The sequence below is a fragment of the Onychomys torridus genome, chromosome 11, assembly GCF_903995425.1.
Source record: "Onychomys torridus chromosome 11, mOncTor1.1, whole genome shotgun sequence".
Taxonomy (NCBI): Eukaryota; Metazoa; Chordata; class Mammalia; order Rodentia; family Cricetidae; genus Onychomys; species Onychomys torridus.
The window spans coordinates 30,598,238-30,619,765 of NC_050453.1; the positions used below are offsets into that span (position 1 = coordinate 30,598,238).

The 21,528-nt window shown below is 38.1% G+C and overlaps 2 protein-coding genes across 6 annotated transcripts in view; one reads left to right on the forward strand and one right to left on the reverse strand.

The window, feature by feature from the left end:
• Positions 1–1,543: 1,543 nt before the first annotated feature.
• On the reverse strand, positions 1,544–4,111 carry Mettl18 (methyltransferase like 18). Its single transcript, XM_036201820.1, has 2 exons — positions 3,847–4,111; positions 1,544–2,966 (listed from the first exon to the last, which is right to left on the reverse strand). Exon 2 carries the CDS (start codon positions 2,767–2,769, stop codon positions 1,675–1,677), a length of 1,095 nt encoding a protein of 364 aa, XP_036057713.1. The 5' UTR covers positions 2,770–2,966; positions 3,847–4,111; the 3' UTR covers positions 1,544–1,674.
• Positions 4,047–21,528, forward strand: part of C11H1orf112 (chromosome 11 C1orf112 homolog) — a 43,050-nt gene continuing 25,568 nt past the window's right edge. For 3 of the 5 annotated variants that reach the window (XR_004946150.1, XM_036201814.1, XM_036201815.1), the window contains exons 1-10: positions 4,047–4,236; positions 7,699–7,738; positions 8,379–8,467; positions 9,616–9,720; positions 10,276–10,416; positions 11,488–11,650; positions 13,459–13,543; positions 15,161–15,299; positions 19,145–19,225; positions 20,753–20,817. Coding sequence is in view for 4 of the 5 variants with exons in the window: in XM_036201814.1 (XP_036057707.1) it covers positions 4,126–4,236; positions 7,699–7,738; positions 8,379–8,467; positions 9,616–9,720; positions 10,276–10,416; positions 11,488–11,650; positions 13,459–13,543; positions 15,161–15,299; positions 19,145–19,225; positions 20,753–20,817 (1,019 nt within the window). In the remaining variant the exon portion in view is untranslated. Of the gene's footprint in view, positions 4,237–7,698; positions 7,739–8,378; positions 8,468–9,615; positions 9,721–10,275; positions 10,417–11,487; positions 11,651–13,458; positions 13,544–14,512; positions 14,638–15,160; positions 15,300–19,144; positions 19,226–20,752; positions 20,818–21,528 lie in introns of those variants that run through there. The other 2 variants (XM_036201816.1, XM_036201818.1) reach the window with 2 other exon arrangements.

The following is a 21,528-nucleotide window of genomic DNA, read 5'->3' on the forward strand; positions in this document are numbered from 1 at the left end:
GCATGTAGAAGTTTCTGTCCTGCCAGCAACTCCCAAACACCTGGCAGCCACTTCCCAAATAAAGACTCAGAAGCTTAATATTACTTACAAATGCTCAGCAGGTAGCTCAGGCTTATTACTAATTAGCTCTTACACTTAAATTAACTCATAATTCTTATCTATGTTTAGCCACGTGGCTTGGTACCTTTTCTCAGTGTGACATTCTCATTTTGCTTCCTCTGCACCTGGCTGGTGACTCCTTCCCAGCATTCTCAGTTTGTCTTTCATACCTAATTTTCTGCCCAGCTACTAGCCTGTCAGCTTTTTATTAACCAATGAGAGTAGTACATATTCATAGTGTACAAAAAGATTGTTCCACAGCAATCAACTTACTTACCTGTAAAGCGAGGGTAGTTACTATAACCTAATCTACTCATAGTATTGAATAATAGTATTATATAACTCATCAACTATGCATATAATAAAAGCTGCAAACTGTTAGCTTTCATAACTGAGGATGATAAATCATTACTAAACTGGGAATGACATGCAAGAGTATAATTATTAAGTAAAATACTATACAAAACATGGTACCTAGTTGTCAGGGCTCCAATAAATACCACATTGAACCCAAGATATAGTATGATTTAGGGTTCCTTCAAGAAAGAAAAAGTTGAGATAACATGGCAGATCTCAATTTTGGAAGTGATTTAAAATTTTGTAGCAGCCTCAACCAAGCAGTACAATGTTTCCACCCTCCCTGTCTTTCTTTCTTTCCTCTTCTTTTTTTGGGGGTAGGGTGGGGTTTGAGACAGGGTTCTCTGTATAGCTTTGGTGCCTGTCCTGGATCTCGCTCTGTAGACCAGACTAGCCTTGAACTCATAGAGATCCACCTGCTCTGCCTCCCAAGCACTGGGATTAAAGGAGTCACCACCACCACCTGGCCCTTTCTTTTTTGAGGAGCTTACAGACCCGAATCTGAAGTTGTTCTTCCCTATTTGTCCTCCAACCAAGGTCCCAGGGTCTCATACTTGGCTTACAGGGGTGAGAGCCAACTTTCAGTACTGTTCCTTCTATTACCATCCACACATTTGTTGTTGTTGAAGTCCTGGGGGTGGAACAGAGGGTCCCCTGCATGCTAGCAAGTACTCTACCACCAAACTGCATCCCCAGCCACTTTCTCATACTGTATCAGATTCTTGTGTGTTCACCTGAATGCAAATTCAACTGTGCAGCATGCTAATGCTTTTACACAATGCAAATCAATAAAAACGTCTTCCTAGTTACATAGGCCTTCAACCAAACACTTACATTCAGTATTACTCAGGGATGAAGTAGTCCTTAATAATCTAGCCAGGCACTTCATGTGAACAAGGAACTAACAAAGACTGCAGAGAGATTCACAAGCTTGGTAGGAAAGGGGAACACCTATATGGAGGGTTAGGGATGGTAGAAAGGTCAACTGAATGAAGGTGGAGAAAGAACTTTCGTACAAAGTGATTCAAAAGCTCATCAACTTCTCAGGCAAACTTGCAGTTTTACATGGAAAACACAAGGCTGCTACTTTACTTGACTTATTATTTTAATAAGCAGAACCATACAAACACCATCATTTTAGAAAAAATAATAAAAAGAAATTAAACAGTCATAAGTTCTGGGTTATTCTGTTTATTCCATTAGGCCGCCCAGTGCATATTAACTGGGGTATTTAAAAGTCATTTCAATTAGGAACCTCTTGAGACCTTCATCAATTATTTCAAGTGTTTTAGTCTTAAATACATCCCTTTCTTCTACAAACTTCTGAAAGAGATGAACACCACCACCAACACCAAAATAATGTGCTTTGCTGGCCAGAAGTACCCGGCCATTCCTACTCAACAGTCTGAGGAGTGTTTCATGCAAAGTGCTGTAATAATCTGGATTATAAATGGTTTCAGAAGTGAGAATGAGGTCATATTTCGCAAACAGTTTTTCACTTAATACAAGCTTACAAAACTCAGACCACTCCCCAGAGAAAAACCGACACTTACTTATTTCTTGGGCTACTTTTGACTCTCTTTGTCTTTTCCCATCTGGCTCATTTACATCATTACCCTCATCTTGCACAGGGAAGTTAGCAACTACATTAGGTAAGGTCACTTCATCCATCACCAAACTGTTATAATCTTGAAAATGAACTTCTCTAGCTCTTCCTTTGGATGCAGCTATTCCAAGTAACCCTGATCCACAGCCAAGATCCAGAACTTTTTGCCCAGCAAATTTCACTTTTGCCTTTGTGAAATAAGTCAAGAGATCGAAGGTACACTCCCAGATTTTTAAGCCTCCTTCATAAACACCTGGGATCAGATCAGAATGAGAAGAAAAGCTTTTTGAAACTATGTTTTCTCCCGGGAACTTTCCTTTCAACAAGATGGTTTTCACTATTGCTATGTTAACATGCTGGGTACTTGGCAACATTTCCATGGCTTTATTTTCTAAGACCTGATTTAAATCTTCAGGCATAGCATGTTCTCTAGCAACTCTCAAGAAGGGCTGTTTTTCACATGCTTCTGGGTCAGCTGACCGGTCAGCTGCACTGAGTAGGTGGCCAGTGTCTTCAGAGACAGCGGAAGACAAGCGACCCGGAAGAAACTCTGACGGTTCTGCAGAACGCTTTTTGTCCCGCTTTCCTTTTTGGCTTTTTGAGACTGATGGTTCCTTTGGTGAATCCAGGCTCAAAGTTCCATCTCCAAGGGGTGTTAATTTATTTTCCAGATCTTCTTCTACGCTGAAGTTGAACTGAAAGGCCATCCTCTTCTTATATGCACACAGTCTTTACCAGAGGATGATGCTTCAACTACGAAATCGGATTCAATAGCTTAATTGATTCACATGATCAATTAGTTCTGTTGGGATCGATGTTCATTAGCTGCTTACCCACCACTGGATATACTTAGAGAGGCGTCCAAAGACTGTTCAGAGGCCTTTGTTCCTCTTTCAATTCAGCCCTGGAAGTGGGGAAAAAAAAAGAGAGAAAAAGAGAGAGAAAATGATAATTATTTTAAAAAGGTGTGTGTGTGTGTGTGTGTGTGTGTGTGTGTGTGTGTGTGTGTGTAGGGGGTGATTTAGGAAAATATAGATTCCTTAAGTATTCATAAGTAGAAGATAAAATATAAAAACAAACAAAAGAATAGCCATAACAGCAACCACCTTTACTAGAACAAAATATAAAGCCCAAGATTTTTTAGACAGGTCAGACTAGCTAGCTACTCGGTGTCTTTTAGCTGCCTTGAGCCCCTTAAATTTCCGATACATTTTCATCTCTGTCTGTTAATCTGCCTCCAAAACCAGTTTAAGGACTTGTTTGTTTGTGTGTTTTTGTTTTTTTGTCGGAGCTGAGGACGGAACCCAGGGCCTGGTGCTTGCTAGGCAAAGCGCTCTACCATTGAGCTAAATCCCCAGGCCCCAGTTTAAGGTCTCATTTGGGAAAGAAGGACACCTATTTTCAAACACGTACAGGTGTGACCTGGTGTTTGTAAATTCATCCACGCGGCATATTTAATCCAGATCCGTTAATTTTAAACGGCACGTGCCAGGAGGAATGAATAAAGACTAGGACCGTAGGAAGTAAAATCAATTGTATAGGAACATTTTCAGCAAGTGTGCCAGACTTTTATAACACCTGTTTTAATCTGCACATTTCAGGAAGGTAAGCTCTTTGTTCACTTGGCAGGAGCTGTAGAGACAGAAGAAGTCGCTCCACTGAAATCATTTCTACTTTCCAACCCTCTGCACTGTGGGGCGGAGAGTCATCCCCGGTTACAGGTCCCGCTCACCCTTGACCCCACGCGCAGAGTCTCAAAGCCCCCGGCACAGAGGGTAACACACCTGAAGACTTCTGGTCTCAGCACTCTAATGACAGACGTCAAGGTGAATGAAGTACGCGGGGTCCGAAACTCGTGGCGAAGCTCGCCGTCAGCCCACCGTGCACACCAGCGAGACGAGTCCTCCGGCGGCTAGAGAAGCCCCGGGCGCCTGGGGGCGAGGGGCCTCCTCTCTATGGTTTGGTGTGGGCGGAGCGCTCTCAAAGCCTGCTGGGACGGCGTCACCTCCGTTCTAACTTGTGGCGGGAGTTGGGCTCACTCGTCCGTGGCTGACGCCGCCGGAATGTCTCAGGACGACGATGTGGAGGCGAACCGGGTCGTGCTGGAGAAATTCAGCAGCTGGTCACGGGAGGAGTGCCGCCGGGAACTGCCTTCGGCGCTGCCCCGGCTCCTCATATCCTTGCAGGACGCTGGGGGGCGGGCCGCGGCAATCCTTCTCCTGCCTTTCCCAAGCGGGCGGCCTGTGGCCGGGCTCGAACCCTATTCCTTTCCGAGGTGGCGGTGGAGGGAGCGAGGACAACAGTGGGTGCAGGGCCTAGGCCCGCCTGGTATTGGCGGACGATTGCGACTGGAACGTTTCAAGATGACTGGCGTTCTCATGCCTTAGTTTGTTCCTTCGTTTTTCCCATAGGCCGTGCTTGCTGCCGAGTATGGGAGATGCCAGGCCTGAGCTCCACGGCCCGCGCTGGCCCAGCTCGGCATCTGAAGTGTGAGAAGTGAAGGGTGTAGTCGTAGTTATTCTGTGGGACCGTATCTTTAAAGGATGTTGTGTACGCCAAAAATGCTTTCCTCTTTCCAACCTCTTGTTTCCTTGTTAGTTAGAAAGCGTTGCTTTTCAGGTTTTGACTTTCATCGCGATGGAATTGGCGTGCTGTCAGGAGCAGATGATAGTGTCATACTTTGTAATTGTAACTGGAAGTCGACCCCCTTCATTTTAAACGGTGATTTTAGTATTACGTCTTTGATTCCACCTTAGATGTAAAATTACACACACACACACACACACACACACACACACACACACACGACCATCACTTTTTCTAGAGTGCAAACCCTGCACGAATGATGTTTCACAATCAATATAACTTAAGTATTTCTAGCACATTGTAGTCATTCATTAGAGCTTAGCTTAACGTGGTACCAGTGTCTGTTTTTTTTATACTCCTTGTGCGGATATGGAGTTATTTTGCTTTTTAGGTAAGGTCTTGCTATGTAGCCCTGGCTAGTCTGGTACTAGCTATACAAAACAGGTTAGTCTTGAGTTTGCAATGATCCTGTGTCTGCTGCATTGGAATTATATGTGTGCCAGCCTGGAAGGAATTTGGAATTTCCTCCTGGAAACAGTTGTTTACCTACTCAAAGACATTTAGTTATATAATGTGTGTCTGGTATAAAGCTAGGCTTAGGGGGAATGACGATAGGATGTTTTTCTCCCCTCAATCTTATAGGCACCTTCACTAAATTCAAAGCACCATTTCTACCTTACCTTGCTACCTACTAAGAACTCAGATCTCACTTCCAGGTTTTCTTCTGTAAGTAAACCTTGAATACTCTTTTGTAACCAGCAAATTGTTGTTCCTGATTCTAAATTACTTCTTAAATGCACCTGTCTCCATTGCTGCCACTGTGATTCCAAGCTTGACAATCTGGACTAGTGATATTCTCCTTGTTTCTATACAGCTCTTCTATCATCCATTCTTACAAAGTTTAGAGTGAAAAACAATTCACTTTATTTCTTCTTCATTGTTCCTATGTGGCTTACTTTTAAGAACAAGTCAGAACTTGTCTTCAAGGTTCCCCATAATTTGAACCTAGTCCTTCCGTCATACCTAGCTAGCTACACCTCGTCCACTAGATGACTTACTTGAGAATCTTTGTTCTCAGACGAATTTGTTTTCCAGCCTTTCAACATCTCATTCTGGCCTTCCTCAGTGTTACTTCCTTAGAGGAGCCTTTGCAGAGTCCTCAGTCTTAGGTAGCTCCCTGAAACCTGTCTAAGGTTTCAATTGCTGTGGTAAAACACCATGACCAAAACCATTTTGATGGAGAAAAGGGTTTATTTCGTCTTGCAGCTCCATATCACAGCCCATCATCAAAGGAATTCAAGACAGGAACTCAAGCAGAGCAGGGACCTAGGGAGGAGAGTTGATTACTGGCTTACTCCTTGTGGCTTGTTCAGTGCACTTTCTTATAGCACCCAAGACCACCAGCCCAGGGGAGGACTGGCCAAAGTGAGCTGGGCTTTTCTACATCAATCATCAGTTAAGAAAATGCACTACAAATCAATTGAGCAAAGCTTGTATGAACTCACAGACTGAAGCAGCAAGCATAGGACCTGCACGGGTCTGTGTCAGGTTCTCTGCGTATATATTATAGCTTTTAGCTTATTATCTTCATGGGACTCCTGAGTGTGTGAATGAATGGGTCTCATTCTTTTTTGTGCTTTCTCTTAGGGTGTTTTTTTCCTTCTGTTGGTTTGTCTTATCCAACTCTGGTGTGATGGTTTTGTTTTATCTTGTTACAATTTATTTTGTTATTTCTTAGAAGCCTGTTCTTTTCAAATGAGAGACAGAGAGTAGATCCTGAGGGGAGAGGAGGGAAGGAGGTACTTGGAGGAATAGAGGGAGGGGGGAACTGTAATCAAGATATATCGTATTAGAAATGAGTCTTATTTCAATAAAGTGGCGGGTCAGGCGGGGTGGGTGTAGTACTATAGGCCTACAGGCAACTCTTAGGGAGGCATTTTCTCCATCTAGAGTCCCTTCCAAATGACTCTAGCTTGTGTCAGTTTGACATAAAGCTAGCCATACCAGCCAATTACATTTATGGTGTTGTTTATGGTTTCCTGGAGACCATTTGATCCTTAACTTATTTGCTCCTTCCTCATTTTTTTCCCTAACTGCATTGTCAAGTATAGAGGCAGACGTTTGGTTTTGCTCATTGTTTTAGCCTCACCACTGAGAATAGTGACTGGCACATATGTGTTCAATAAAAATGCCTAAACGTCTCAAGTAGTTTTTCAAATATTAGTATTTTACTTTCTTCCTATACAACAAATGGAAGCAAAGTGCAGTAGATCACAATCTTATCACCTACCAAAACTAGTTTCATATTTTTCACTTTGTTTATTGTCCAGACATTATCTGAATATTTGCCTACTCATAACTTATTATTATGGAGTAGCAAGCTTTCTGAATTTAAACTGGAATTGTTCCAGTTGGCAGATTCTACCCTCCTGAACTGAAAAGTTTTAGGTTACCTCATTTTAATTGCAGTTATAAAATATTCAAAGTTAAAATTTAGAAGAGGGATTTTTGTGATAGTAATGGGTAACTTTTTTTTGACATTGTACAAGGGTTCTTATTGCTTTTACAATAAAATATTACTACTTATTCTCAGTGATGTACAAGTATAGTTTATATTGTGTTTATTATTAACTAATATTATAATTAAGTTGCAACAATTTGCAAGCTCCTGCTACCAGCAGAAGATTTTCAGTCTGGTAAGGTTGGTAAGATAGGTAAGTAATGTGCAGAATTAAGCCAGATACAAAGGGTAGAGATGCTAAGGAGAGGTTCTTTCCTATCATAGAAGCTGGAATTCAGTATTGCTGCAGTACTGTCTTCCATCAGTAATAAGTATCTCATGACTGCACTTAGTTTGAAAGTTACTTAGCTCTAAGTAGTTTTGAAACTTCTTCCTTAAAATTTTCACAAAACGTTTGTTTATTTGATAGACATTAAGTTTTGAGAGGTAAAAGAAATCAGGGATTTGGGTATAATTTTAGTCTCTTAGGAATTATTGGTAAATTTTAAGGGTCCCTTTTGAATTTATTCCTTAATTATTTTATATTTACTCTATATATCAGCATTCTGAGAGTTGGATTGAACATATACGTAAGTAAAAATATTTTGTGTGTATGATGTGTATACATATGTCATTAGATAAGATCTTAATCTTTATTATAGCTTTGGTAACTTCCTGTTATATAAAATGAGATAATTCCTTCCAATCATAGTGTTTTTAAGTTTTAAATTCCATTTTTAATGATGTATTAGCATATTGAAAATTTTATGCTCTGATAAGACCAAGATAAAACACCATTTCAGTCTGTTATAACTTTCAGCCTCTTAATATATTTAGAAAATACTCTGAATTAGGAAAAGTTTACTGTGTAGACTCTAGATGATGATAAATTTGTCATTTGGAAAATTTTTAGTCTCCATCTGTTTTCATGACTTCTTATAAGAAATCTGTTTTCTGATGTCCATGCATGCTATGGCATGTGTGTCCATGAACATACACATGCAAACATGTATACAGAATTTACTTTTAGATTATGATGGGGACTGTGTCATTTCATTCCTTACATTCCTGTCAGCCCAGCTGTGGGTCATTATATATAACTGTTTTATAATTGTTAAAATTCAAATTTTCACCATTTTGGAAACACATCTTTCAAAAATGTATTTTAATAGTAGTGGATCCTGTCGAGTACAGGTATCCATACCCATTTAACTTATTTTTGCTTTATAGGAATTTTGAAAATCATTACTGATATGTTTTTGCCTCATGTGAATCACCTGACACTGGAACAGAGTGTCTTTTCCCAAATTTTACCAAAGGTACAGTTTTATGTTAATTTACACACTATAGAAGTTATTAAAATTTGGTCTTAACTTTGTATAATCTGTTCCTAATTTTCTTAATTCTCTTATTTTTCTAATATATCAAACATATTTGAGTGCAAATAAGTAGTAAAAATAGTTCATCATTTGTAGTAATTCGAGATATCCTTCATAGACTAGGGGTATAATACAGCTAAGCTTTTTATATATATAAAGCTGTTCTGTAGTGTAACATTTCATGGGGATGTGTATCATTTGGGACTAGATAACTGTTCAAGTAGCTGCATAAATCTAGTTGCATGATGTTTCTATATGTCAGTTCATTACTGTTAAGTGATTTTTATATTTAAAAAGGTAAACTAGTCAAAATACAATGCCTGGCAGAATGGCGCACACCTTTGATCCTAGCACTTGGGAGGCAGAGGCAGGCAAATCTCTGAATTCAAGGCTAGCCTGATCTACACAGAGTTCCAGGACAGCCAGGGCTATATATAGAGACCCTGTCTCACAAAACAAAAACAAAATTTATAAATGGGTTCTAAATATAAGACTTCAATATAAATTCATAACCAATATCAAGAAATGCCCTTGTAAAGCAACAGTTTTGTTTGATTAAGGTCATTGTCTTTTATTGTATAGAGTAGTACTGCGCTTGTCAGACCCCCAAATGAACTTTGAATGGGTTCTTTTTCAGTTACTAAATACATTGACACCACAGAAATGAAAAGCAAAGCAAGGCTTGAGGCTTTGTTTAGCGACTCTATTATAAAGGTACTTTTAAGCGGGTTGGAGAGATGGTGCAGTGGTTAAGAGCACATGCTGTTCTTCCAGAGGACCCAGCACCCACATGGCAGTTTACAACTGTCTATAACTCCAAGATCTGACACCCTCACACAAACATACATGCGGGCAAAACACCAATGCACATAAAATAAAAATAAAAAATTTAAAAATTAAAAAAAAGAGGTCCTGCCTCACTTAAAAAAAAAAAAAGGTACTTTTAAATTAGGAACAGTGGTTAACTGTGAAGTGGGTAAATGTTACTAATGAATAATCAGATCATTTTGTTGTCTTTATTTTTCCTTCAAAGTCTTTTTTTTTTTAGTGATTTCTATTCCTGTTTATAAGTTGATTTGTTTTCACAGACTATAAAATTGTTTGATGGAATGATAGATGAATTAACCACTCAAGCCACAGAACTCTCAAGCCAAAATTTAGAAATCCAGGTCACCCTAAGAAATATTTTACAAGTAAGTGTATTAGAAAGAGAATGGAGCTGGGTGTTGTGACATACTTAAGGCAGGAGATGCCTGACTTTAAGGGCAAATGGGGTTATATAGTGAGATCCTGTCTCAAAAAAAATAAAGTTTTTTGTAGCAGGGGTGGTGTGCCTCATGCCTGCCTGTTGTACTAGGGAGGTTGAAGTCAGAAGATTACTGAGTTGAGGCCAGTCAGGGTTAGAGAGTGAAATCTCGTCTTCAATTTAAAAAAAAAAAAAAAAAAAAAAAAAGACAAACCATTTATTCTTTTTGAAATGGCATGATTCTAGAATTAAATTTATGGACTTCAATAAAAATTGAAAGACAATTTCTGAATTTTTATATGATGTTATGTTAAGCATCTTAGAAGACAGATCAAGATAGCACCCTGAATTCGGTCATGATTCTAAGTGGTGCGAAGGTCACTGAAAAGAGAGAGGCATAGAATGTTTTGTCACTGTTATAGGTCCAACACTCAAAATGCTGCCTAATTTCTTTGTCACCTACATAAAAGTATATCTTAAACCAACCTTTCCTGATTTCCAGACAATGGCGCAGATCTTAGGAGGCCTTACAGGATTTGTTCATCATGTATGTACCACACAGGAATTCGTCATTCTAGAAAATATTCATAGTCTTCCCTCATCCATCCTGCATATAATTAAAAAGACATTTGTACATTGTAAGGTGAGTAGATGTATGTATCTACTTAGATAAAGTCTATGTAGAGTTTAAATGGCCTGGATTCAGGCAGGAGTACTGAATAAATGTTTATGCATAAGATTTTACATTTTAGTTGATATTACTGGGATAGCCTTTTCTGTGGACCAAAGATAGACACAGTTGTTTCACAAGTGAATAAAAAGTGGCTTTGGAATTGAATTTTTCCCTTCCTAAAGAAAATGGTTATGTTTAACCACAGGAGTCTTGAAATTGTTGTGTTAGACTTGGACAAAGGGGCTTACACAGTCCATCTTAACATTACTGAAGTATTGGTGGAATTATTAAGGCCACTCCACGTAGTTTAAAGGGAGGTTTATTTTGTGGGGTAACTTACAAATGAAGGGATAGGTATGGCACAGTCCGGCGGTGTTCTCTGGAGAACTCTGCTCAGTCTACCTCCTGTGTCCAGTGTCGCAGAACCAAGAGCGACCTCTCTGATCCTGGGTCTTCTGCTTCCTCCTCCGCCCTGCCTTGTGGGCGTGACCATTACCGAAGCTTCAATGGGGGTTGGAACTTCCAGGCCAATGCTGGGATGGCTACCCACTACACTGAAGCAGTTTTAAAGCACAAAAGATGGCTTGAATTTGCAGGACACAGGCAGTTTCATTATGGATGTTTTGTTGAGTAAATGACAAATTGCTCTTTAACTAGACTTGTACGTGGTGATGGAGTGCTAAAATGTACCATTTAAAATTTTAAATTTTATGTCCGTTGGTGTTTTGTTTACATGTATGTCTATGTGAGGGTGTGGGGTCCCCTGGAACTAGAGTTACAGACAGTTGTGAGGTGCCATGTGGGTGCTGGGAATTGAACCCTGGTCCTCAGGAAGAGCAGTCAGTGCTACTAACTGCTGAGCCATCTCTCCAGCCCTAAAATGCACTTTTTACATTCTTGCATTTATCAAAGAACATTTAATAAAGTGTGATTCTGTCAGAACATTAAATTTATGATCTCAGTCTCTGATAGTATGGGCTAAAATAAATTTGAATTTTGAGATGTTTGTGATCAGTTTCTCTTCTTATATTTTGTGATTAGAATAGTGAGTCTCTGTATTCTGGGCGCTTACACCTACTGTCAGACCTTCTCCAGGGTCTTTTCAGGGAGGCCTATTCTCTCCAGAAGAAGCTGATGGGACTGCTGGACATGGTTTGCATGGACCCTTCAGTAGATGAAAATAACATTTTGTTGATGGTGGAAGGTGAGCAAAGAATCATAGATTAGAATAGGGTAAAAATGGCTATAGTTCACTAATCAACTAAGTTATCAAACTAATGTTTCTGTTGATGCATGCTCTCTTGCTTATGTGTAAAAAATAATCTAAATCTTCCTAGATAAATTTTCTGTCCTTTAAATTTGTAAAACTTAGTTTTTATACTTTATTATAGATCTGAATATCGAGGTAAAATTTATAGTTGGTAATTTTCACACAAGATTTAACAAATAAGGATGTATCTAGCTTTATATCCTTTAAGCTACTCTACATTCTGAGAAAGCAGCCTTTAGAGTTTTTTTTTTTTCCCTTAACCCATAACAAAAAGGGAAAAGGGGAGAGAGTTGAAATTCCTTTCTGGAATTCTGTGTGTGTGTGTGTGTGTGTGTGTGTGTGTGTGTGTGTGTGTGTGTGTGTATATGTATGTAGTGGGGGGCTTATGAATGTATAAGATACTTTTATTATAATAAAAATAATATTCATTTTACATTTATTACTTTATTATTTCTTTTTTTTTCTTTGCTGGGAATTAAGCCCAAGGCCTTGGATGTACTATTTTATTCTACAGGCTTGCTAATTATTAGGCAGGTGTGATGGCACAGGCCTGCACAGCACTTGGGGAGATGAAGCAAGAGGACTTAGAAGTTCTAGGTTAAGCCTGAGCCACATAGTAAAGCCCTGTCTCATGAACATAGCACAAAATGGAGTTACTGATTGTAATCTGTGTCATTGATTTCATCACTCATTAATGCATTATGATCTAGAATTAAAAAAAAAATATATACTAATATAGGAAAGTAAAGATTATATTCCTAACTTTAGTGTTAAGAGACTAGGTTGATTTGGGAGCACTTATTAGGTACCTTTTGCTCTTTAAGTAATCAACCTGAAAATCTGTTGTTTAAAATGTTTTATTCACAATTCCATGTGCCTGCAACTTAGACTCCCATTATCTGCAGTAATTTTCTGTGTAGCTGGCTCATCCTTGCATTTGCAGCTAAGAACTTCACTCACCTCTGGCTATTTGCTGAGGCAGAAGTGGTGAGAAAGTCATGTACATTTTAACACAGGCTCAATCATCATTGTGGCTTTGGGGTTTCCAAGAATAGCAAGGGAGGACAAGTCCCAGCACACCAAATCTTGGTTTGCCTTGCTTTGATTATTGTTCCTTTTTATCAAATCAAGTTACTGATCTATGCCTGAAGATAGTATTATGGCTTCAGGAGGGCCAGTTGGGGCCAGTTATCTAGCACAACCAGAAAAAAAAACACTTTGATGAATGTAAGTTAGTGTAAATTAGTTGTTCTTGTTAAGTTTCCTCAGCAGTGTCATTTTTTAAAAATTAGAATTGTATCTATAGAATATTTCAATTACAGTAGGATATAACTTTTATTCTACTGAACGTTTTTGGTTTTAATTGTCATTTGGTAGCTATAAACCGCAAATTTATTTTCAGTAATTATTTGACCTGGTTCTTTTCTTTTTTTCTTTTTTCTTTCTTTCTTTTTCTTTTTTGTTTTGAGTCTGGGTTTCTCTGTGTAGCCCTAACTGTCCTGTAATTCATTTTGTAGTATAGGCTGACCTGGAACTCACAGAGATCCTCCTGCTTCCGCCTTCCAAGTGCTGAGATTACAGGTGTGCACCACTACTGCCCAGCTGACCTGTTTATTTTCAAACTAGTACATACTTTAATTCAGTCAAGTATTAAGGTGTTTACTTGATCCATTCAAATATAAAAGAATATCATCTCATATAACATTTGATTATCCTGAGAGGCGTGTTATCTTTCTTTTTAGTTATTCATTCCTTATTGGATGTCTGCTCAGTTATCTCCACTATGGATCAAGCATTTCATGCCAATACATGGAAGTTTATAATTAAGTAAGTTTGTTAGACTCCCTTTTTCATACTATAATTTCTATATCTCAAATTCTAAATAGTTCATGTTTATAGATTACATTTGAAAAATTTTATGTGGTTATATGAATACTCATTGGCTCTGCTGCATGATAATTCAGATATTGACAGGTAGCTTCTAAACCAAACTGAACTCCTCTATACTGCTATCTTTTAAAAACAAACAAATTAAAAAACCCTACAGTTGTAGTTAGTTAGCTGGTAGCTCTGAAATAATGGACCATTGTTAGGTAATTCTCAAGATCAAATATGGTGTGTCTAAGTCAGAAATTAGTAACTATATTTGGAGCTGATATTAATCTTTGCTATATACAGTTGACTAGTTCCACCCTAATTCTACTTTTCAAAGACTTTGTACTTAAATGGAAAGGGCTAATTGGGAGAGTACCTGTAGTAGTTATTAGATGCTGAGGGGTGAGAAGAGGCATCCTCTACTGCAGGAATAATTAAGCTACTTTGTTATTCATGTATAATGTATGAAAAGTTGGTGTAACTCCTTTTAGGTACCTTGCTTGTTCCCTCAGGATGTTAACCTGCAAAAAAGTAATAGGAGTGTCATTTGTTCGCCATAATATGTGTACCTGAGTCCTTCTGAGTTTTGGACAATTTGGTTAGTTCTTCTGAACCTTCGTTTGTTCATCTTAAAATAGGATACTGATAGCACTGCTTTGATAGTATTGCACTGAACACTGAGTTCACCATTGTGAATTGCTGAAACTTCACATGACCCCTGTGAATGCTCAGTGGGTTAACCACATGGTCATCCTCATCCCACCAAACCAGCATTGCTGTCAGCTGCCCTTCATTCTTGCTCCTTTCCAGTGCTCTGTTTTCAGAGTGATGGATTTCAAACTTAAATAGGATCATATCACCCAGCTTGTTAAAATCTCCTACCATACGGAGCAACAACTTAAGCCTTTCTGGACACTTTTCCTTTATCAGCCCCTCTGCTGCTGCTTGTTTCTGCTCTCAGTTCTTCAGATGCAGGAAGTTCCCCTGTCCCAGGCCTTCTACAGCTTGCCCTCTGCAGAGGCTGTTCCTCTCTCCTGCTCTGCACTGTAAGCTTCTGCTTATCTTTCGTTCCCTGGTACAACATTCATATTCTTGTAATTGTTTCATAGTACATAGAGCTTTCTCAGTTTAGCATTTACCACAACTAATTATTCTGATCTCACGTTTATTTAACATTCTTATATTAGGCCATATATTCCATATAGATAGGGCAAAAATTATGTCCATTTGATTTATTTCTAATCCTCAAGACCCAGCAGATTGTTTGACAAATAGAAATTCAATTAATATTTTACAAAGACAAAAATTTAGCCACTAGCTTCGAAGATAAAGTTGGCACATCTTAATTGTACCATGTTTAATATGTAATACATTGTGTTGATGAAAATGTTCTATAAAGTAGGTGTTCTTTGGGCCTGAGTTGATGTGACCACATGTCACTTCTGGTGATTTTTTTTTTTTTGGAGCTGAGGATCGAACCCAGGGCCTTGCACTTGCTAGGCAAGTGCTCTACTACTGAGCTAAATCCCCAACCTGGTGATTTTAATTCTTCTCTTTTTATCCATTTAGGCAGAGCCTTAAACATCAGTCGGTTATAAAAAGCCAGTTGAAACACAAGGAAATTATTTCTAGTTTGTGTGAAGACATTGTTTTCTCCTTCCATTCCTGTTTACAGTTAGCTGAGCAGATGGTACAGCCGGCTGCACAGGTAAAATATAATCTAACAACACTACAAAGGGGATTTAGGATTTTGGCAGTTAGTACATTTTTTTTTTTTGGTTTTTCGAGACAGGGTTTCTCTGTGTAGTTTTGGTGCCTGTCCTGGAACTCACTCTGTAGCCCAGGCTGGCCTCGAACTCACAGAGATCTGCCTGCCTCTGCCTCCCGAGCGCTGGGCTCAAAGGTGTGTGCCACCACTGCCAGGCAGTTATTAAATCTTATTGAACACAAAGGGTATGGTCTAGGGTTTTAATTATTTTCTCTTAAAAAAATCTGTAGAATTATTTACAACTCATAATTACTTTTTACCTAGAACATTGTATCACATTCACTTTCATTTTCTATAGCATTGACCTGCCCATTGTTTTTACAGACTTATTTGGTCAGAACTTTCTCCTCAGAATCTTTTGTTCTCTTCTGACCTAGAACAAAGTTGTGGTTTCTCTGTTTTACATTTATTTAAGGTCTTCCTAATGTAGAGGTTGTCAACCTTTCTGTCACTAATGCATCACAACCTTTAACAATATGTGTGTGTGTGTGTGTGTGTGTGTGTGTGTGTTTATTCATCTTTAAAAATTGATAGATACATTTGTTTTGATTTCAAGAAGTTACAGAGTTGAATTGGCATCACCTTTATGAAATAAGACTGTGTTCTAAGCATGTGGAATAGGGTTGTTGGAAATTACAGTTTATCTTCATATAAAAGTATTATAGAAGCACAGTGACTTTTGATTTAGACTTACTATAAGTTTATTTAAACATCCCTGAGTTACAGAATTGATGGACCCAGGAACTAATATGTAGCTTTTATGGGAAGATGAATTGACTGTTTTTTCCCCAAATAGCAGTAATATGACCTACAACTGATAGAAGGTTCCTTTGTGTATGTCTTCTTCCCTACCAAACAACCTTGGGGATGGAAGGGTAGAAGTTCTATCAAAGTTCCCAGACTGGTGGCAGCTACTGCTAGGACAGGGCTAATCTGGAAGGACAGATCCCACAGGGACATAGGAGTCTGAAAAGGAGTTCTGAAACCTACAGAAGTGAGGCATAGTTGTATGAAGAGGTTTGCATTTCCTTTCTCTTTTCAGATGCCTTCATTCCCCCTTTTTATTTTCTCACTTCCTGGTTCCCTTTCTGGTTCTCAAGATGCTGATAGAAGAGCTTACTTGTGTATCCTGTAGATGCAGAGAACTTGTCCCCCTTTTCACCTGATTTAGACCAGAAGTTTGGAACCTGTGGGGGGTCAAATGACCCTTTCACCGGGGTCGCCTAAGACGGTTGGAAAACACAGATATTTACATTATTATTCATAACAGTGGCAAAATTACAGCTATGAAGTAAAAATGAAAATAATTTTATAGTTGGGGGTCACCACAACATGAGGAACTGTATGTATTAAAGGGTTGAAGCATTAGGAAGGTTGAGAACCATTGATATAGACCTATCTGCAGTCTCATCCTTCTTTTCAGTTTCCTTTTTGCTTGACACTGCAGACTCACAGGGAAAGCCCCCCAAATAGTATAGCCTGTAGTGGCAAGCCGAAAGAAAGTCTGGGAGGTTCCTAGGTTAGATGAGAGTAGCATATATATATATATGTATGTATATATATATATATATATATATATATATATATATATATATAAATTGGCTATATGAAAACAGAATTAAATTGAAACTTTCTCAACCAGATTCTCATGTTTTGACTTAGTTGTGCAAATTTTGGACTGATAAATGTGACCAACTCCATTCACTGACTGAAAGGGAGTTCTGGGGTAGCTTATATGTCTCTAGCCTTTTCACTCACTATAGTTTAGTACACTATTCACTGTTGATATTTAGGATGTCTTCCCAAGCAGTAATCATCTGTAGTAGTCTACTGTTCTTTTGACAACAGAATACCTAAAATGAAGTCATTTGGAGATAGCAGCAATCTAGTTCTATAGTTCTGAAGTCATGGAAGGCCAAGGTCAAGTCACAGGTAGAGATATGGTAAGGGCATGCTCTTAGCTCAGTCTGTAGAGCTCATCTTTATGGAAGATGTCACATGTACTTTACAGAGTTTTAGCATAGTCATTTTGGATCTTTCTTAAGCTTACTTTGTTCCTCAAGGATTGAGTTAAATATCACCAGGAACATTTTCGCCAAATTGTGCTATGCTTAAATATGCCTAAGATAAACTACTCAGGGTCAGACTACCAAAGTTTGAATCAACACTAGCTACTTTTGCCTCCCACAGTTGCAGAGACCCCCACAAGAGAGAACTGGTTGAGAGTGTGTTCTATTTCACTCTTCTTGGCAGTGTCAAGTTGCTAAGAGTCTGCGCTGATACAAGTTAACATTAGAGTGGATTCATCTTTTAATCTCTGTTATTAAAAAAATTACTCAGGGGAGTGGTGCATGTTTCATGGTGTGTGTGTGTGTGTGTGTGTGTGTGTAGGTCAGAGGGCAGTTATGTAGAGTTGTTTCTCTCCTTCCACTTTTATGTGTATTCCAGGGATCAAACTCGTTCGTATCTTGAAGCTTGTGTGGCAAGCACCTATATCTGTTGAGTCATCTCTCCAGCTTTTATTCTCTGCATTTTTTACTTGGAAAGCACTGTATAACAGAGTTCATGTTGATAATATAAAAGAAATGTGAATTTCTGTTTACACTTTTTTTTTTTTTGAGCTGAGGATCGAACCCAGGTCCTTGGGTAGGCAAGTGCTCTACCACTGAGATAAATCCCCAACCCTGTTTACAGTTTTTATTGCAGAAAACCATTTCTAATTATTTGTAATGAAAGTCAGATGTAAGTAGATTATTCCATTAATGGATAACTCAGATTTTGATTAGATTAAACTAGGATTTTGCCATAATAGGAAAAGAACTAAACATAGTCAACATTAATGTTAAGATAGATTATGTGAAATAATTCTCAAAGTTAAAGATAATTCATTTGGGGGTTGGTGATTTAGCTCAGTGGTAGAGCGCTTGCCTAGCAAGGGCAAGGCCCTAGGTTCGGTCCGCAGTTATGGCAAAAAAAAAAAAAAAAAAGATAATTCATTTGATTTAACTTTAGGGTGCTAATTTAAAACTCTTTTATCCGGGCTTGAGATTTTTGTGTCATGACAGTATATCAGTATATTTGCCCTGTTCTTCATACTACCTGGGATTATAGTATTTGAGTATGTCATTAGTATTTTAATCACTCTGTGTGATGGATGCTTGGCTCCCTTCAGTTAAAAAACATTGCATTACATACTTGGTACGGTATTTTCGTGGTGTGTAGATCCAGAAACAAAGTTGCTAGTCAAAGAATTTTAACAGCTTAACTCCTGATATAAGTGAACGGTATTACTTTATGCTTCCACTAGCAATTAGAGAAAGTCCTTATTAACCCCCTACTCTCCCCAGCTCATGAATACCATGTATCATGTCTTTTTTAGCTTTGCTAGTCAAATAGTCTTCAGTCCTTTTTTCCCAAAAGATACATAATTAGGTTGACATTTTTTCAGTGTTACTCATCGGCTGTTTGTGTTCTCTTTTCTCCCCATTGCCATTTCTTTTACCTTTTACATATCAATCACCTCCTTTTGATTAATTTGATTCCTGTATAGCAAATAAATTATTTAAATTTCACTTTCAAATCAGTAAGATAAGTTACAAGTTCATTTTTAGTAATGCAGAATTCATAAAGTATCTTATTAACTGGTGGGAATAAAATAATACAGAGAATAATTATATTTTCATGAAAAATTCTATTATCACTTTGTTTACTAAGTTATTCTAGAAAATTTTGTCTCACAGGTTTAGCTAATTTTGTGTTATTGTACTTATTTCTTTATGGAACAGGATAATGCTGACTACAGAATATATCAGAAAACACTCAAATTGTGTCGTTTCTTTGCTAATTCCCTTTTGCACTACACTAAGGTAAGGCTCATTTTTGTAATACGTAACTAAAACAAACACAAAATTTTAAATTGTCCTTTTGTGTATGGCAGGGTGGGCTTGCATGTGTGTACACATGTGGGGGGCAGTAGTTGACATGGAGTGTGTCTTCTCTTCCTCTCCACCTTGTTTTATGAGACAAGGTCTCTCCCTGAACCTATAGCTTTTTTGGTAGACTTGGTAGTGAGCTCCTGGAATTTGCCTAGCTCTATCTCCCAATGCTGGGGTTATAGTATGCTGTGTCATAACTGGCTTTTATAAGTCCTTTTGCTTTCCTGGCGTATATTCTTACCCAGTTAACTATCTCCCTACTCCTCAGCTTGCCCAAATTAGTCATTTGAAGTTTTTTTTTTTCTTTGTTTTTGTTTTTTGAGACAGGGTTTCTCTGTGTAGCTTTGCGCCTTTCCTGGATCTCATTGGTAGCCCAGCTGGCCTCGAACTCAGAGATCTGCCTGGCTCTGCCTCTCGAGTGCTGGGATTAAAGGCATGCGCCACCACTGCCTGGCTTGAATGTATTTTTGAAGTTAATTTTGAAGATCTTATGGTTTAATACTGTTTATTATTAAATATTGAGCTTCTGTTATATTATATTGTTAGCATCATCATTGATATTTTTATTTAATTTTCTGAAAATTAATTCTGTAAGTTAATCATTTTCTATAAGCATAAACTAGTTTGAAGCAAATGACATAGTTTATATTTAAATACTATTTATAAAGCCTGTCACAGTATTTAAAAAAAGGTGTAGGCCAGGCGGTGGTGGCGCACGCCTGTAATCCCAGCACTTGGGAGGCAGAGGCAGGTGGATCTCTGTGAGTTCAAAGCCAGTCTGTCCTACAGAGTTTCTGGACAGCCAGGGCAGTTACATTGAAAAAACCTGGCTCGTAAAACCAAAAAGAAGAAAAAAAATAGAATAAGTTTTCCAAGAGTGTGTGGAAAAAAAATTTAATTTTATTTGTTTTAGTTCTTTGATGGTTGTTTCATACACATATATAATACGTTTTCGTCATTTTCACTCTCCATTAATTTTCTCATCCTCCTCTCTCTCCTTCAGAACTTCTTCCCAAGTCCCCTCCTACTTTGATGTCTTTTTTTTTTTTTTAAGGTTTTGAAAAAGTTTTGTTTTTTCTCCTCTGACATCTCCCAGATGCCCCCCTATCTCTCTGGCCACCCAACTTTATTTTCTTTCTCTTTAAAAAAATAAAAAAATAACAAACCCCCTCCAACAAAATTTTTTTAAAAAAGCAAAAGAAAAAGCAAACAAAACAAGAAATGCCAGAACTGAACAGCAGAGATGGTTCTCAGTAAGTGAGAGCTGCTAATTGTGGGTGATGGTGGCTCTAGCAGCCAAGAAGGTGCTTAGCCTCATCAATGCTCCATTTTCATGTAAGCTTTCTTTTTATATTTGAATGTGGCATCTCCAAGTTTTTATTCTGTATGTTATGGGGGAGGATCTTAATTAGAAAGTCATGTGACATACAAAGAATGAATAGAATTTTTTTATTTTAGGAATTTCTTCCTTTCCTGTCTGAGTCTTGCTGTATTTTGCACCAGCTTTATCTTCAGATATACAGGTAAAAAGATGTGCCTTAAGGTTACTAAAGTGTAACAGTGCTACTCGGTCCATGTAAACATACATACTTACCTAACTAAAATATTAGAATGATTTTTCTTAATGTTTCAGTAAGGTTTTACCTACTTGCATAAAATACTGGGAAATAGAAGCCTTTGAAGGATACAGTCCATGTGATTAATACCAAAGCATTTATATATGGGTGTATTTTTTATATATTATATATGTATGTATGTATATACACACATGTATATACATACATGCAGATACTAATACATAATATACACATGTATATATACAGAGTATCATATATATAATGTATATTCACATTTTATATCAGCATAGTTCTGTTTTGGTAGATCTGGAAATTTACTTAGAATTATAAAGTTAATTTAGAAGCATTTAGCAGCAAATGGAACACAATATACAGGAGGAATGGTAATCTTAAAATCAAGCAGAACAGAATATTAAGGGCATGTATGAGAATGTAAAATAGCCTGATATGCATATCTGTAGATTCAGAAGAAGAGACAATGGATTCTTACCCTCCGCCCCCAGGGTTTCTCTGTAGCTTTGGAGGCTGTCCTGGAACTTGCTTTGTAGACCAGGCTGGCCTCAAACTCACAGAGATCCACCTGCCTCTGCCTCCCGAGTGCTGGGATTACAGGCGTGAGCCACCACTGCCCGGCTGGTTTTTTTTTTTTTTTTTTTT